General features: G+C 36.0%; 1 protein-coding gene across 1 annotated transcript in view; it reads left to right on the forward strand.

The window, feature by feature from the left end:
• ATRNL1 (attractin like 1) overlaps nucleotides 1-19,076 on the forward strand; it is a 794,298-nt gene that overhangs the window by 109,678 nt on the left and 665,544 nt on the right. Inside the window, exon 9 of the mRNA XM_040255081.1 lies at nucleotides 3,671-3,854. Coding sequence (XP_040111015.1) covers nucleotides 3,671-3,854 — 184 coding nt within the window. The remainder of the gene's footprint in view (nucleotides 1-3,670; nucleotides 3,855-19,076) is intronic.

A 19,076-nucleotide genomic window follows, 5' to 3' on the forward strand; every position in this document is an offset into this window, starting at 1 on the left:
AGGTTAGTCACTCTGTTTAGGTTTAGCATTAAGATCTTGTGGTGGGATCTTCTTTTCCAGTCTCAGGCCTTTAGGGAAAGTGGAACTCTTCCCCTGTCTGCTTATTGTAAGCAATGTTTGGTGAATCCCTCTTGCTGGTGCTCCTAGTGTCATCTGGGATTATCCATGGGGGTTCCTCTTCAATTTGCAGAAGGAATAAGCCTACCTGAGTTGCTTTTTATTGCTGGATTATGGGTTGAGAAATGCTGGGCTGACTGGCCTTCTTTTGTTGGGTTGGAGGCAGTGAGATATCCATCCTATAGTCTTGCAGGCCCTAAGAGTCAGCATTCCTCCTTACACCTTTCATATTTCTCCTGTGGTTGTCTTTGGGACTGTTTACTGAGTTTATTAGTGGGAAGGAGAGGGAGAAATTAGTCTACACCAACTTTTAAACGTTTGATGTGTTAATTTTTTAAACTCTAAATTTCCTTAGTTGTAAAGAAAGGATAGCAATAGTAAACTTTCAAAGCTTTAATATTATCAAATGAACTAGTGAGATACTCCCTGGGACATAATATATACTCTGTACATAATGATGCTATAGCTGATTGCCAGGTTGCTTATTGCATCATTGTTTTTAAGAACAAACGGAAACACAAATGAGTCACTCTGTAGGATTATTTAAATAAGTTATCATCAATACAATAGAATTTAGCTAATGAAAGTGAAAGTAATAAATGGGATGTGAAAAGATGCCCCAGATGTTTTGTTAAATGAAAATATAGTTGTAAAATCGCATGATTTTTTGGTATAAATATTTATAGGTATCTATGTACATGTAAGTCACATATATTCGTCTTGTCTATTGTAATAAAATATTCAGAACTGTAGTTTCAGAATATTCTAAACCTAACAATTTGTGAAAAATACCTCTGGATAGTGGGCTAGGGGAGAAGGTAACATTCACTGTTGCATTATATACCTCTTTATTGCCACAGTATTTTTTGATAAGAAGTAGTTTTATCTTTTATTAAAAAGAGAATAAATAAAAACATGAAAACCTTCAATTTGGTGCTATACACACACACACACACACACACACATATATATAGCTTTAATAAGTAGTTGAAGAATATTAAAAGAATGCCCATTAGTTACAAGAACACTGAAATTTCTTTAAATATGTTTAGTTTTCTCTGAGTAAAATTGGCTTTAACAAATCCTTCTGATACTTCTTTTATGACTTTTTATGATTGATGAAGTGTATTCTTTACTACCTTAAAATTGTGTGAACGTGAAGAATTTTTAAGCATCACTTTTATTTTCTGTTACTTGCTTTGAGTATTTCAGTGAGCTGTCTAGAATGCCAAAGTTTAGGTGACAAAGTTAGAGGGAAGATGCAAGTGTGTTATGATTGGATATTTAAAAACTAATAACAGATTTCTGTATGGTTGCTCTTTATAATCTAAATTCCTTTAAGGTCAAAAGATATGTATTTTTTCATTTGCATATTCTTAAAAGCATGCCTTGCATATGATTAGAACTTGTTTCTATTTGCTATAGAAATGAGAGCCCCTCCTAGATGTATCAGGTAGAATGGGACTTAAAATAGGGAGTTAATTACAGTAGTACTAGAGACACCAAAATGAGGGAATGAGTCAGAAATCTGGAGCTGCTGCATACCCAGGCTGGAACTTAGGACCACGTTTGTAATTGAGCTGCTTACTGTAGATGCCACTTCTGCCACTGAGCAAGTGCTGTGCCAGCTTCTGTTGCTGTAAAACCACCACTGCCATCGCAGTAGTCACCTCCCTGTTCCTACTGCTGGAGAAGAAAGAAAGTAGAAGGTCTTTCTTCTATTTGACTTCTGTTCTCTCCCAAGTACTTTCATTACTGGAAACTGATGGTAACACAGCTGTCAAATGAGTCTTGGAAATTTAATTTTTAGGTTTTTATCAGTAATACAAAGGACTCTTAGAAGGGATAGTGAGACTCATAACCAAGAGATAAAAGACTAGCACAGTGCTAAAAATTGTTAAGACAAGAGTTTTATCTTTTTAGTCTTTGTAATGTCAGTGACTACCTCGGTTCATTTCAGTTCAGTTGCTCAGTTGTGTCCGACTCTTTGCGACCCCGTGAATCACAGCACGCCAGGCCTCCCTGTCCATCACCAACTCCCGGAGTTCACTCAGACTCAGCTCCATCGAGTCAGTGATGCCATCCAGCCATCTCATCCTGGGTCGTCCCCTTCTCCTCCTGCCCCCAATCCCTCCCAGCATCAGAGTCTTTTCCAATGAGTCAACTCTTTGCATGAGGTGGCCAAAGTACTGGAGTTTCAGCTTTGGCATCCTTCCTTCCAAAGAAATCCCAGGGCTGATCTCCTTCAGAATGGATTGGTTGGATCTCCTTGCAGTCTAAGGGACTCTCAAGAGTCTTCTCCAACACCACAGTTCAAAAGCATCAATTCTTCGGCACTCAACCTTCTTCACAGTCCAACTCTCACATCCATACATGACCACAGTAAAAACCATAGCCTTGACTAGACGGACCTTAGTTGGCAAAGTGATGTCTCTGCTTTTCAATATGCTATCTAGGTTGGTCATAAGGTTCCTTCCAAGGAATAAGCGTCTTTTAATTTCATGGCTGCAGTCATCATCTGCAGTGATTTTGGAGCCCCCCAAAATAAAGTCTGACACTGTTTCCCCATCTATTTCCCACGGAGTGATGGGACCGGATGCCATGATCTTTGTTTTCTGAATGTTGAGCTTTAAGCCAACTTTTTCACTCTCCTCTTTCACTTTCATCAAGAGGCTTTTTAGTTCCTCTTCACTTTCTGCCATAAGGGTGGTGTCATCTGCATATCTGATGTTATTGACATTTCTCCTGGCAATCTTGATTCCAGCTTGTGTTTCTTCCAGTCTAGCGTTTCTCATGATGTACTCTGCATAGAAGTTAAATAAGCAGGGTGACAATATACAGCCTTGATGTACTCCTTTTCCTATTTGGAACCAGTCTGTTGTTCCATGTCCAGTTCTAGCTGTTGCTTCCTGACCTGCATACAGATTTCTCAAGAGGCAGGTCAGATGGTCTGGTATTCCCATCTCTTTCAGAATTTTCCACAGTTTATTGTGATCCACACAGTCAAAGGCTTTGGCATAGTCAATAAAGCAGAAGTAGATGTTTTTCTGGAACTCTCTTGCTTTTTCCATGATCCAGCGGATGTTGACAATTTGATCTCTGGTTCCTCTGCCTTTTCTAAAACCAGCTTGAACATCAGGAAGTTCACGGTTCGTGTATTGCTGAAGCATGGCTTGGACTACCTCAGCCTGTAACATAATAACCTCTCATAAACTTTTATTAAATCTTTCTTTTTTCAGGGTTATTTACAGATACAGAAATATATGTGAGAATAAGGTTTAGTTTTTTTCTTGCACATACAAAAAATTAGATATTTTCAATATTTCAAAGTTTAATTAAAATCTACAAAGAGACCAGTTTTACTCACCTTCGGTCTTTAGCACCCAACATAGTAACTAGCACATATTTAATACTTTTTAAAACAATGAAATTATTATTAGATATTCTTTACTCATAAAATTTGGTATTAGAATGAACTCGTTGGTAGTTTGGTGGTATATTAGTTTTTTAAAAATACTATTTAAGTTCACATTTTGTCTTCTTTCTCTTATAGCATCAAACACTTGGCTTGTTCCGGAAACTAAAGGAGCTATTGTTCAAGGGGGATATGGCCATACCAGTGTGTATGATGAAATAACAAAGTCCATTTATGTTCATGGAGGCTATAAAGCATTGCCAGGCAACAAATATGGATTGGTAGATGACCTTTATAAGTATGAAGTTAACCCAAAGACTTGGTGAGTAGATTGGGCTGAAGTATGATGGGAAAATTGGGCACTGTTCTATTTTATATTTGTATAATAGTGGTGCGTATTAGATATTTTCAAGGAGGTATTCTTGACTTTTTTCCATCTTTATTTCGACTAATGATAGTCTGTCATGTAGCAGAGGCACTACCTAATACCTTTTCTGTGTAGCCGTCTTTACTATAAATGATTGACTTTACAGTGTTTTCCAGTCCTGTAGATGGTCTTGTTCTGTATCACTCATAAGTGCTGATACTATGTGCAGTTCAGAAGAGCAGTTTTCTTACCAATATATCTTTGAGTACTGACATTATCTGTACTGGGATTTGTTCTTCTTTACACTCATATTTTATTGTCAGTTGTAAATTTTGAAAGCATTTCTTCAGTTTCATCGTCTAATTTCCTGTGAAATACAAAGCTGTGACATTTAGGTAAATTTTCTTTTATTGTTGTTATAAATAATACTACAATGTACATCTTGAACCAGTCATTTTACATAAGCAAGCGTTTCTCTAGGGTGCATCTCTGGAGGTGAAATTGCTGTATCTGAGGATATTCAAATCCTAAACTCTAAGACACATTTAGCAAGCCTAATTGCTTTTCGAGTCACTGTGATAACATACCACTTCCTCCAGCAGGGTATGAGTGTTCTTGTTTCTTCATAGTCCCACCAATACTTGATAATTATGAGGATATTTTCCTTTCGCCAGTGCAATGGATGTGAATGGTATCCTACTGATATTTTAATGTGCATATCCTGATTGATATAGTGAATAAGCATATTTTTATGTGTTCATTTGCACTTGTGTTTTCTGTTTAGTGAATTGCTTATTCACAGCCATAATTTTTTTATGTTTTAAATATTAATTTTTCATTTATTGATTTTTCTATGTATATGAGTTTTTTGACCAATATGCTATTTTTTATGTAAAGTTTTTATTATATTTGGAAAAATTTCAGCAGTTATTTCTTTTTAAAAGTTTTTGTTGAAAATAATTGATTTACAGTGGTGTGTTAGTTTTAAGTGTACAGCAAAGTGAAGCATATATTCACTCTTTCTTTAGATTCTTTTTGTTGTACTCATTTTCTTTTCTAAGATCTGGAAAGTGACCAGTTTTTTGTTCTAAGATACTAGACATTCTTTTAAACTTACATGAAATTGACTATATGTTTAAATGAAATAGTTTTCTACTGAATTGTGATTTGTTCTATCCCCATTCACTTTCACACATATATTCTAATTTTTACTTTACTTGAAAAAAAAGACAGAATTAAAGAAAATGAAGACTTTTCCTTTGAGTAGCTTTGCTAATTTAAATTTTTTTGTTTAGTTTAAATAAAATGCAGTATTATATTTTAGTAGATAGGCTACTTTGCTGAACTTTTAGAAAATGTGTATTTGGAGAAATTTTTTTTCAGTGGTGAAGTTGATTATTCTGGACTATAATTTCCACTTAGAAAAATTAGAAATTACCTCTTTTTAAGGCATAAGAGAACTATAAAGATGGTAAGAATATGTTGGTCAAGATTTAGGAGAGGTAAATGACAATGGAGGTATGACTGGCATTTTGTACAACTGTTGTTCTTGAGACAATTGTGAATCCTGAAAACTTCCTGAGGAACTGAGCAGAACTTTTGTCAATCAATATGGAGGACCAAATTGTATTTCTAGGTGTGCCAAGGAAGAGAGGTTTTTGTTACACACTTAATGATGTAGTCTGGTCCCTGAAGTTCTAAACTTACGAGTTTAGAAAGATAAGCTTATCTTTGAAACATCATGCTCTTTGATTGGATTATGGTGAACTTCCCATGGCCCAAATTGGTGACAGAGCAAAAGTAAATCCTCTCTTAAGTAAAATAGTATCATACAGAGGCTCAGATTAGTTCAATTAAATATATGTTACAAAACAAAAAATAGTAAGTCTTAGAAAAAGAAAAGCCATGAATAAAAATGCAGCCATTTGAAATATACCGATAGGATAATGGTGGTTTCATAAAGAAACTATAAAATAATTAGGATTTTATGATTGATGAATTAAAGGTAGGAAAACATTGACAGACAACTGGAAACTTATACTAACTTGATTACTGAATAATCAAGTAGAAATTATAGAATTGGAAAATTGATTATTTACAAATTCTTTGGATATGTTTAACAGCAGATTAGACATAGCTGAGGGGGAGATTAGTGAAACAGAAGATGGGTCATATTGAAATAAACAAAGATAAAGAATGAAAAATAAAAGAGGGAAAGAAATATGAGGAACATGTGGAAATATTATAACATGCAGGTGATTGAAGTCCAGAAGAGGACGGAGAAAATAATGTAGACCAGTATTTGAAGTCTCAAATGCCTGAGAATTTCAAAAGTGACAAAAGATGTCCACCTACAAATTGAGGAAATTCTAGGAGTATGAAGGGGTGAGTACAAAGAAACATACACTTAGAAATATCATTGTGAAACTGATGAAAACCCAAATAGAATGAGAAAAGCCACCGGAGGGGGAAAAGACATATTCTCTTTAAAGGAGCAACACTAAGACTGACAAATGATATTTTTTTAATTGGAAAAGTGGCATCTAGAAGGCATGGTGTCTTCAAATGGCTGAAGGAAGATAATCATCTGTGCAAAATTACCCAGTGAAAAACCCTGAAAAAATGAAAGCAAAGAATAGACTTTTCAGAAAAACAAGAATTGAATTTGACAGTAGCAGATTTGTAATACAGAAAATACTGAATAAATAAAGAAAATTCTATTGAAGTAGAAGAAAAAGAATCCTGGATACTGGAGGGAATAGAGAAATGGAAAGGGTAAATCTAAGTGATTATTTATTGTAAAATAGTATAATGGTAATTATAAAAAAGCCCTCTATGTCCAACAAGTGAATACAGGGAAAAATGAAAAGACTACTTAATGCATTTGGAAGAAAACAAGAAAGGAACGGAAAGGGAGCAAAGTAAAATTGGGACAAATATAAAGGAAGATGGTTTAATGGTAATTGCTTCCCTGGTGGCTCAGAGACTCGGGTTTGATCCCTGGGTCGGAAAGATCCCCTGGAGAAGGAAATGGCAACCCACTCTAGTACTGTTGCCTGGAAAATTCAATGGACAGAGGAGCCTGGCAGGCTACAGTCCATGGGGTTGCAGAGTCAGACAAGACTGAGCGACTTCACTTTCACTTTCATAATGGTAATAGAGGCTTAAATATATCAAAATTTAAACGTTTGTTAATAGCAGCACATAACTCAGGAAGAAGGGTAAATGTTGTTCAGTGTTTCTAAGGTCTTCGTATTATATGGGAATTAATTAGAAAACTAATTTAAAGTGGACATAATTAGTTAAGGATTTATATTGTAATCATTAGGTAACAAAAAAGCATTCTATGTCCAACAAGTGAATACAGGGAAGAATGAGAAGACTATTTAATGCACTTGGAAGAAAACAAGAAAAGATTGGAAAGGGAACAAAGTAAAATTGGGACAAATTTAAAGGAAGATGGTTTAATTAACTCCAAATAAGTCATAATTACACTAAAAGAAGTAAATATTCCAGTTGCACTAAATGTAAGAGACTAAATATTCCAGTCAAAAGCTAAAGATTTTTACACTGGGTGTAAAAATTAAAGCCTAGCCATATGCTTCTTAGAAAATAAAGGGGGTTCAGGTTTGGGAGCGCATATACACCCGTGGTGGATTCATGTCAATGTATGGCAAAACCAATACAGAATTGTAAAGTAAAATAAAAAATAAATTAATTATAAAAAAAAATAAAATAAAATAAAAGAAAAAGAAAAGAAAATATACAAAAAGTATAAAGGTATTTAGAGCAATTGAAAGTAAAGAGTGGAAGAAAGGTACTTATTATGCAATCACGAAAGAAAAGAATATTGGTATAATTGTACTCAGTTCAGTTCAGTCGCTCAGTCGTTTCTATTTGTGACACCATGAACCGCAGCATACCAGGCCTCCCTGTCCATCACCAACTCCCGAAGTCCACCCATACCCATGTCCATCGAGTCGGTGATGCCATCCAACCATCTCATCCTCTGTCGTCCCCTTCTTCTCTTGCCCTCAAATCTTTCCCAGCATCAGGGTCTTTTCAAATGAGTCAGCTCTTCGCATCAGGTGGCCAAAGTATTGGAGTTTCAGCTTCAACATCAGTCCTTCCAATGAACACCGAGGACTGATCTCCTTTAGGATGGACTGGTTGGATCTCCTTGCAGTCCAAGGGACTCTCAAGAGTCTTCTCCAACACCACAGTTCAAAAGCATCAATTCTTCAGCGCTCAGCTTTCTTTATAATCCAACTCTCAAATCCATACACGACCACTTAAAAAACCATAGCCTTGACTAGAAGGACCTTTGTTGGCAAAGTAATGTCTCTGCTTTTTAACATGCTGTCTAGGTTGGTCATAACTTTCCTTCCAAGAAGTGTCTTTTAATTTCATGGCTGCAGTCACCATCTGCAGTGATTTTGGAGCCCTCCAAAATAAAGTCTGACACTGTTTCCACTGTTGCCTCATCTATTTCCCATTAAGTGATGGGACTCGATGCCGTGATCTTAGTTTTCTGAATGTTGAGCTTTAAGCCAACATTTCCCCTCTCCTCTTTTGCTTTCATCAAGAGGCTTTTTAGTTCTTCTTCACTTTCTGCCATAAGGGTGGTGTCATCTGCATATCTGAGGTTATTGATATTTCTCCTGGCAATCTTGATTCCAGCTTGTACTTCCTCCAGCCCAGCGTTTCTTATGATGTACTCTGCATATAAGTTAAATAAGCAGGGTGACAATATACAGCCTTGATGTACTCCTTTTCCTATTTGGAACCAGTCTGTTGTTCCATGTCCAGTTCTAACTGTTGCTTCCTGCTCTGCATACAGGTTTCTCAAGAGGCAGATCAGGTGCTCTGGTATGCCCATCTCTTTCAGAATTTTCCACTATCAGACCAGTAAAAATTTAAGTCAGGCATATGCCTGGAAAATATAATAGTTCTGAATTTAAATGTACCTTATAACTCTATGTTAAGTAAAGCAAAACTGACAGAAGATGGCACAAATCATAGTATTATTTTTTAAACCCAGTTATTTTGGTGACTGATAGTACATGAAGATTAAAAACCAGTAAAGATAGAAAAGATTTGAAAAGCTCAATTTATAATTTTGGAGTTTTTTGGTATATGAGTGCATGTTATCTTATGAGTGCAGAATATATGTTGTTCTCAAGTACTCAGGGAACATTTTTCTAAAATTTACCATATACTGGGTTTTAATGCAAGTCTAAAGAAATTTAAAAAGATTAAAATCATGCCAAGTAATTAACTACAGTGAAATAAAGAGAAAGCAACTAGGAAAGGATGTCTGTAATTAATAAACTCCTTAAAATTGGTTAACTAAATTATGCAGAAAATTAGAAAACTTTTGTACTGAATAATAGTACAAGATGATTATGATGCTGCCAAATAAAAACATTTATAACTTTAAATGCATTTATTAGAAAATATTTTAAAAAACCTGAACGTCAGTGGTCTAAGCTTAACCCATGAACAGCCATGAAATTAAAGACGCTTACTCCTTGGAAGAAAAGTTATGACCAACCTAGATAGCATATTGAAAAGCAGAGACATTACTTTGCCAACAAAGGTCCGTCTAGTCAAGGCTATGGTTTTTCCAGTGGTGATGTATGGATGTGAGAGTTGGACTGTGAAGAAGACTGAGTGCCGAAGAATTGATGCTTTTGAACTGTGGTGTCAGAGAAAACTATTGAGAGTTCCTTGGACTGCAAGGAAATCGAACCAGTCCATTCTGAAGGAGATCAACCCTGGGATTTCTTTGGAAGGAATGATGCTAAAGCTGAAACTTCAGTACTTTGGCCACCTCATGCAAAGAGTTGACTCATTGGAAAAGACTCTGATGCTGGGAGGGATTGGGGGCAGGAGGAGAAGGGGACGACAGAGGATGAGATGGCTGGATGGCATCACTGACTTGATGGACGTGAGTCTGAGTGAACTCTGGGAGTTGGTGATGGACAGGGAGGCCTGGCGTGCTGCGATTCATGGGGTCGCAAAGAGTCGGACACGACTGAGCGACTGAACTGAACTGAACTGAACTGAAGCTTAACCTCAAGAAGTCAGAAAATAAGCAGCAGATTAATCTCAAAGAAAGAATAAAATAAATAAAGGTAGAGTAAGACAATAGGAGATAGAGCACAAGTTAGTGTGAAATAGAAAACAAACGTGTGATAGAGATACAGCCATCAAAAATCAGCAAAGTTGGTTGTTTGCAGAGATAGATCCCTACCCAGATTTAGAAACAGAGATCATAGTTGGCCTTCTGTATGTGTGGATTCAGCCAATCATGAATTGAAGATATTAAAAAAAAGTTCAAAAAAACCAACAGAGCTTGAATTTGTCATGCACCAGCAGCTACTTGCATAGCATTTACATTGTGTTTACAGCAGTTTATATAGCGTTTACATCGTGTTAGGTGTTACAAGTAATCTAGAAATGACTTAGATTATACAGGAGGATGTGTATAGCTTATATGCCATTTTATATAAGGATCTTGAATATCTGTGGATTTTGGAATTGGCGAGGCTTCTCGAACCAATTTCCCAGAGATACTGAGGGATGGCTGTGTACTCAAATAACCAATTTTCAGAATGAAAATGGACATTATGGACATAATAGACATTAAATGATAATAAATGAACACAATAAGCAACTGTATGAGGGTAACTTTAAAAAAATTAAATGAGCCATGTCAAATATCTAGAAAAATGAAACTTACTAGAATTGATGCATGAAGAGACAGAAAATTGGAATAATCTTATAACAAAAAGTAGAGTCTATCCCTGAAATCCTCTTCCATTAAAGAAACAAACACAAAGCAAGACAAAAGAAAACCCCAAAGTCTCCAGGCCCAGATAACTTTATTCGTGAATGTGCCCAGATATTTAAGAAGTATGTATTTAAGAAATAACACCAGTCATTCACAAACTCTCAGAGAACAGAAATAATTATTTTGCAGTTTTATGCAGTATCAAAACCTTGAGACAAAAATATGAAAAAGATATTACAGCTATGGAAATTATAGTGTTGTCTTTTTCATTAAAATAGATAGAAAAATCAGGTGAATCCAGCAATTTATGGAAACAATAGTACATTATTTGGGTTCACTTTAAGAATAAAAGATTAAATAAAATTTCATAAAAGAATAATTAACACATTAAAAGAATAAAGAAATAAAGGCATATATTTTTCTCAAACAATACATAGGATGTTAAGATAAAATTTAACTTATATTCATGAAGAACCTCTAATGCAGTCGAAATAGAAGTAAACTATTTATGTAGTAAAAGAAAAGCTTTATTGCAAACATTAGAGTGTATTGTTGAAAAATTTCCCTTTAAAGGTAGGAATGAATAAGAGTGGTTACTATCACTGTTTCTATTCACCATTATATTGGAATATCCAGACAGTTCAATAATACAATTAAAGTAAAAGTGAATAACAGAATATAAAAGATACATAGGTAATAGTTTGCTTGACATAAGATCAATATAAGGAAAATATAATTCTATATATCAAGAACAGTTGGAAAATGATAATTTAAAATTCATATAAGATCAGGATGTCAAAAACCTGAGAAGTAAATGTCATGACATATATGCAGAATCTTTACATAGAAAACTCAAAAACCTTGTGAGAAATTGAAGGCGTAAATAAATGGAAGATACAGGGTTGGCCAAAAATTTCGTTTGGGCTTTTCCATAAGATCCCGAAAAACCACAGCAAACTTTTTGGTCAACCCAATGTGTTATGATAATTAATGGAAATACTCAGTATTGTAGAGCTATCTATTTTGTTCTAATTGATCTTTAGATTTAATATAATCCCAAAACACAATTGCAGAAGATAATATTTTCTTTTAGAAATTGACATGCCTATTTTAAAATTTATGTGAAAATTCAAAGGATCAATCATAGCTAAAACTAGCTTTTAGAAGAACAAAGCTGAAAGTCTTCTAGATCTCATGAATGTGAAGCTACAGTAATTAAGTATTGCTGCAAAGATAGGGACATAAAGCATTGTAGCAAATAGGAATTCCCAGACAGACCTACACATTTATCGGAACTTTATAACATGGAGCTTTCCTTATGGCTCAGTGGGTAAAGAATCTTCCTGCAATGCAGGAGATTCTGGAGGCGTGGGTTCAGTCTCTGGGTCAGGAAGATACCCTGGAGGAGGAAACAATGACCCACTCCAGTATTCTTGCCTGAAAAATCCCATGGACAGAGGGAATTGGAGGGCTACAGTCCAAAGGGTCTTAAAGAGTTGGACATGACTAAACACCTAAGTACGGACACAGAGTATAATACAGTTGGCACTAGACAGTTGTTTTTTCAATAAGTGATTCTGGGTCAACGGTTATACAATTGAAATAAATGAATCTGGGGCCCTGTTTTAAAAAATCTCATATACAAAAAATAGTTTCAGATCAATGTAAATCTAGGTGTAGAGTACAAATAATAAATATTGTAGAAGATAACAGATAAATGTCTTTGTTTTTATTGGTAAAGAAAGACTTTGAAAATAGAATTTAAACAGTATTCTCAATAAAGGAAAAATGATAAAACTGAACTATATATGTGTAAAAATATCACTAAGAAACTGAAAAGGCTAACTGCAGTGTAGGAGATACTGGCAGTACATAAAGTCAACAAAGGTCACTTTTCCTGAATATATAGAGAAGTACTACACATCAACAAGAAAATGTCAGACAACTCAGTAGAAAATGGGGAAGCGACTTGAACAAAAATATATCCAAATGACCAAAACACATATTAAAAGCTGCTCAACCTCAATTACCACAAGGTAATTTGAGATAAAATTCAGACACCACTACACATCTACCTAAACGGTTAAAATTTATAAGGTTGTTTATCCAAGTGTGTATAAACTGGTAGAAACATTCTGAAAAACCTGTTGACAGTTTCTGCTAAATTTGAATATATTCATACACATATGTAATATATGTATCCTATGAAATAGTTTTCTAGCTATATATTCAATAAATGTATTATATATGCAAATATAGTACACAAATATACTATATACAATATACGAATATAGTGTACAAATATATATAAATATTGTGGGCTTCCCTGGTGGCTCAGAGGGTAAAGAATCCTCCTGCAGTGTGGAAGACCTGGGTTCGATCCCTGGGTTGAAAAGATCCCCTTGGAGAAGGGAAACAGCTACCCACTTCAGTATTCTGGCCTGAGAATTCCATGGACAGAGGAGCCTGGCGGGCTACAGTCCATGGGGTTGCAAACAGTTGGACGCAACTGAGTGACCGTGTGCTGCTGCTGCTGCTAAGTCGCTTCAGTCGTGTCCGACTGTGCGACCCCAGAGACGGCAGCCCACCAGGCTCCCCTGTCCCTGGGACTCTCCAGGCAAGAGCACTGGGGTGGGTTGCCATTTCCTTCTCCAATGCATGAAAGTGAAAAGTGAAAGTGAAGTCGCTCAGTTGTGTCTGACTCTTAGCGACCCCATGGACTGCAGCCCACCAGGCTCCTCTGTCCATGGGATTTTCCAGGCAAGAGTACTGGAGTGGGGTGCCATTGTCTTCTCCACTTTTTCGTGAATACAGTGTATATAAATATAGTATACAAAAGTGAAAGTGAAGTCGCTCAGTCATGTCCGACTCTTTGTGACCCCATGGACTGTAGCCTACCAGGCTCCTCTGTCCATGGGATTTTCCAGGCAATAGTCCTGGAGTGGATTGCCATTTCCTTCTCTAGGGAATCTTCCCAACCCAGGGATCGAACCGGGTCTCCCGCATTGTACACAGATGCTTTACTGTCTGAGCCACCAGGGAAGTTCTCATAGTATACAAATATACTATATTTCAGACACTCATTATGCAGAGAAATTGTCAAGGATAAACAGCACCAATAGCACGTTCATCAGTATTTTGTAGAATACTGTTAACTAATAACATATTTGTGAAATCGTCTTGTATCACTTTTCCAAAACCTCTGACAGTTACATTTTTAGAGAAATCACAAAATCTTGATAGTTCAATAAAGTAGCTTTGAATTGCTCAGTCGCTCAGTTGTGCCTGACTCTTTGTGACCCTATGGACTGGAAACTGCCAAGCTTCCCTGTCCATCACTGTCTCCTGAGTTTTCTCAAACTCATGTCCATTGAGTCAGCTTTGAATATTTTAATGTAAAAATAATTCTTGTTATATCAAATTTAAGAAGCTATAAAAAAATCATTTCATGTAACCAGATTAGCATCATTATGAAAACATATTTCAAGTATATGTGATTTCAGAGATTTTTTTGAGATTTTAATATAGTACCACAGAAGCATTATCTAAACCACCCTGTATTTGTAGAAATTCTCATTTCTCAAAAATGATTCCTTTTGTATTTTAGGATGTTTTATTCATTGGTATTATCCTTTGCTAAGAGTCTTTAAATTTGCTGTAATGATTTTTGGTACCAGGGCCATTAGGGTCTCCATTTCTTAGCCTCGTTAAATGAGGTGTCTCATAATGTTTTTTGCATGTACATGTTTGTAGAGCTTGTAACAGGAGCTCACATCTTCATTTTTCTTCTTTGTCAAGGCTTTTATATAACAGAGACCTCAGATTTTTTTTGTCCTATTGTTGAAGTTGTTTTCTCTATTGTGTTCCTTTAAAACGCAATAATAAAAGCACAGTATGTTTTAACACATAAGATACATGCAAAACATTATTATTTACAACTTACAGGTGTAATTTTAAATTTGGTATTTTTTTCCATTTTTTTCAACTTAAAAAAAGATTTCAACTATACTTAGAAATACTAAAAAAGTAGTGTGTCTTACGTTTCCTCATGATTATATTCAGAGTTTGCATTTTGGTAGAACAGTAAAATGTGTTCTCCTATGACTTTTTTTGAGAAAAAAATAGAAGTCTTGTAACATAAAATTCTCCATTTTAGCCATTTAAAATTTACAATTCAGTGGTTTTTGTTTATTCATAATACTATGCTGCCATCAGTGATCTCAGAATATTTCCTTCTCTCCTAAAAGAACTCCTGTACTTTCCTCTACCCCTTCCCTCCATCCCTTGAAAACCACTAGTCTACTTTCTGTCTCTATAGTTTTACCTATTCTCAGTATTTCAGGTAAATAAAATGTACAGTACGTAACCTTTTGCATCTGGCTTCTTTCACTTAGCATAACTTTTTCAGGGTTCGTCTATGCTGTAGTATGTTTCTGCACTTGATTCTTTGTAATGGCTGGATAATATTCCATTGTACGAATATACACATATTGTTAATCCACTCATCAGTTGATGGACAGTTGTTGGGTTGTTTTCACTTTGGGCTATTGTGAGTGAGGCTGCTTTGAACCTTCTGTAGAGTTTAACTTCATATTTTGGTTAAAGTAATGGTTAAAGTGTTTTCAGGTTTCTTCTCTGTAAAGATACAATTTTTCTTTTTTAAGTAATAAACAACCTTGTGGGGGATACTTTCAGCTTAGGTAAACACAGTTTCTCATTAAATTTTTTAAATTATTTTTAACTGAAAGATAATTGCTTTACAATATTGTGTTGATTTCTGCCATATATCAACATGAATCAGCCACAGGTAGATATATGTCCCCACTCGCTTGCACCTCCCTCCCACTTCCCACTCCCACTGTACTCCCCTAGGTTGCCCCTGTTTGAGTTCCCTGAGTCATACAGCAAATTCCCATTGGCTATCTATTTTATATATGGTAATTGCATATTTTTTCATGCGACTCTCTCCATTCATCTCACTTTCTCCCTCCCTCATCTCCCCCGGTCATATCCATAAGTCTCTTCTCCCTGTCTGTATCTCCAGTGCTGCCCTGCAGATGGGTTCATCAGTGGCACTTTCTAGATTCTGTATATTTTACACTAGTTTTAGCATCTGTTAATAATTCTTGTGAGAAACAGTTATTACTATGATGATTACCGTTTGGTGGTATGCTAATTTTTTCTGTATAAATGTCACAAGTTGTATGTTCACTTATATCAGTATGAATTGATAGATTTTTATTTTATTCAATGTTTTATAATCTATTACTATTCTTTCTTTTGGTGCCCAGAGTGTCTCAGATTTGGCCTCTGTGAGCTTTTTCAGTAAGTGCTCTGTATTCTTAAGACAGGTCCCCAGTCATTCTTGTGCCTTTCTGTACTTTCAGGCACAGGCATAAAATAAATAAAACTATTTTACATCTTGTAGTTTCCCTGCTCTAGTAAGTCATTTATTTCCTCAAGGAACCTTGGTTGATTCTAGTACATAATTGTATTTAAAAACAAGATTAGGGGACTAGGTATTTTTATTACTCTTTGGATGTGTTTATCAGTTCAGTCGCTCAGTTGTGTCCGACTCTTTGTGACCCCATGAACTGCAGCACGCCAGGCCTCCCTGTCCATCACCAGCTCTCGGAGTTCACCCAAACCCATGTCCATTGAGTCAGTGATGCCATCTAACCTTCTCAACCTCTTCCCTTTTCCTCCTGCCTTCAATCTTTCCCAACATCAGGGTCTTTTCAAATGAATCAGCTCTTCGCATCAGGTGGCCAAAATATTGGAGTTTCAGCTTCAAAATCGGTCCTTCCAATGAACACCCAGGACTGATTTTCTTTAGGATGGACTGGTTGGATCTCCTTACAGTCCAAGGAACTCGCAAGAGTCTTCTCCAGTACCACAGTTCAAAAGCATCAATTCTTTGGCGCTTAGCTTTCTTTATAGTCCAACTCTCACATCCATACATGACTACTGGAAAAACCATAGCCTTGACTAGATGGACCTTTGTTGATGAAGTAATGTCTCTGCTTTTTAATATGCTGTCTAGGTTGGTCATAACTTTCCTTCCAAGGAGTAAGTGTCTTTTAATTTTATGGCTGCAGTCACCATCTGCAGTGATTTTGGAGCCCCCCAAAATAAAGTCTGCCACTGTTTCCACTGTTTCCCCATCTATTTGCCATGAAGTGATAGGACCAGATGCTATGATAGTTTTCTGAATGTTGAGTTTTAAGCAAACTTTTTCACTCTCCTCTTTCACTTTCATCAAGAGGCTCTTTAGTTCTTCTTCACTTTCTGCCATAAGGGTGATGTCATCTGCATTTCTGAGGTTATTGATATTTCTCCCGGCGATCTTGATTCCAGCTTGTGCTTCCTCCAGCCCAGTGTTTCTCATGATGTACTCTGCGTAGAAGTTAAATAAGCAGGGTGACAATATACAGCCTTGGCGTACTCCTTTTCCTATTTGGAACCAGTCTGTTGTTCCATCTCCAGTTCTAACTGTTGCTTCTTGACCTGCATATATGTTTCTCAAGAGGCGGGTCAGGTGGTCTGGTATTCCCATCTTTCTCAGAATTTTCCAGTTTATTGTGATCCACACAGTCAAAGGCTTTGGCATAGTCAATAAAGCAGAAATAGATGTTTTTCTGGAACTCTCTTGCTTTTTGGATAATCTGTTGGATGTTGGCAATTTGATTTCTGGTTCCTCTGTCTTTTCTAAAACCAGCTTGAACATCAGGAAGTTCAAGGTTCACGTATTGCTGAAGCCTGGCTTGGAGAATTCTAAGCATCACTTTACTAGCGTGTGAGATGAGTGCAACTGTGTGGTAGTTTGAACATTCTTTGGCATTGTCTTTCTTTGGGATTGGAATGAAAACTGACCTTTTCCAGTCCTATGGCCACTGCTGAGTTTTCCAAATTTGCTGACATATTGAGTGCAGCACTTTCACAGCATAATCTTTTAGGATTTGAAATAGCTCAATAGGAATTCCGTCACCTCAACTAGCTTTGTTCATAGTGATACTTCCTAAGGCCCACTTGACTTCACATGCCAGGATGTCTGGCTCTAGGTAGAGTGATCACACCATTGTGATTAACTGGGTCATGAAGATCCTTTTGTACAGTTCTTCTGTGTATTCTTGCCACCTCTTCTTAATATCTTCTGCTTCTGTTAGGTCCATACCATTTCTGTCTTTCATTGAGTCCATCTTTGCATGAAATGTTCCCTTGGTATCTCTAATTTTCTTGAAGAGATCTCTAGTCTTTCCAGTTCTATTGTTTATAGACCCTGTCAGAAGTTAGAGCCAGAAGATTTACAAACATACATCTGTATCTATTTATAGAAATTGGTATGTATCTTTATTGCTGTTTATCTGTCTAAATAGCATAATAATGTAATACAACATTGTAGGATTTATTTTAGACTTATTCTCCTTCATGTTTGTAAATCCCAAATCCCTTTTGAAAGTGAGAAATTCAGATCCCATTTTACAATTCATGTATTTTTTAAAAATTATCTGCTTATTAGGTACTGGAAGTTGGTTTATATATTGTAGTAAAGGTATCATATCTGGAAAAGCAGCTGCAATTTTTATCACCATCACTTTATTTTCTTGTTGTCTTTTGATTAATAGACTTTATTTTTTAGAACAGTTTTAGGTTTAAAGAAAAATGAGCCAAAGGTAGGCAGCAAGCATTCCCAAATACATGCATATGTTCCCCATCCCCAGTCTATTATTAACATTTTGCGTTAGTGTGGTACATTCGTTACAATTGTTGTCAATATTGATCCGCTATTACTAACTAAAGTCCATAGTTTGCATTAGGATTTACTTTCATGTTATAGGTCCAGGTTTACACCATGTATAATGACATGTTCCACTGCTGCTATATCATACAGAATAGTTTCAGTTGCCCTTGAAATCATGTGCTCACCTCCTGCTCTTCCTGCCCAACCCCTGGCAACTGTTGATATTTTGCTGTCTCCATTGCTTTGCCTTTTCCAGATTGTTACATACTTGGAATCATACAGTATATATCCTTTTTTAGATTGGCTTCTTTCTCTTGGCAATATGCTTTTACGGTTCCTTGAAGTCTCTTCATGGCTTAAAAGCCTATTTTATCACTGAATAATATTCTGTTGTATGGATGTGGTCCAGTTGTTTATCCATTCACCCACTGAAGGACATCTTGGTTATTTCCAAGTTCTGACAATTATTAATAAAGCTGCTATAAATGGTTTTTGCATCAACATAAATCTTCAGCCAATGATCACAGTTGTTGGATTGTGTGGTAAGTGTGTTTAGTTTTTAACGAATGTGTTTAGTGCTGTAAGAGTGATTGTACAATTTTTCATTCCTACCAGCAATGAATGTTGCTCTGCACCCTTG

This window comes from Oryx dammah, unplaced genomic scaffold (genome assembly GCF_014754425.2).
Source record: "Oryx dammah isolate SB20612 unplaced genomic scaffold, SCBI_Odam_1.1 HiC_scaffold_14, whole genome shotgun sequence".
Classification (NCBI taxonomy): domain Eukaryota; kingdom Metazoa; phylum Chordata; class Mammalia; order Artiodactyla; family Bovidae; genus Oryx; species Oryx dammah.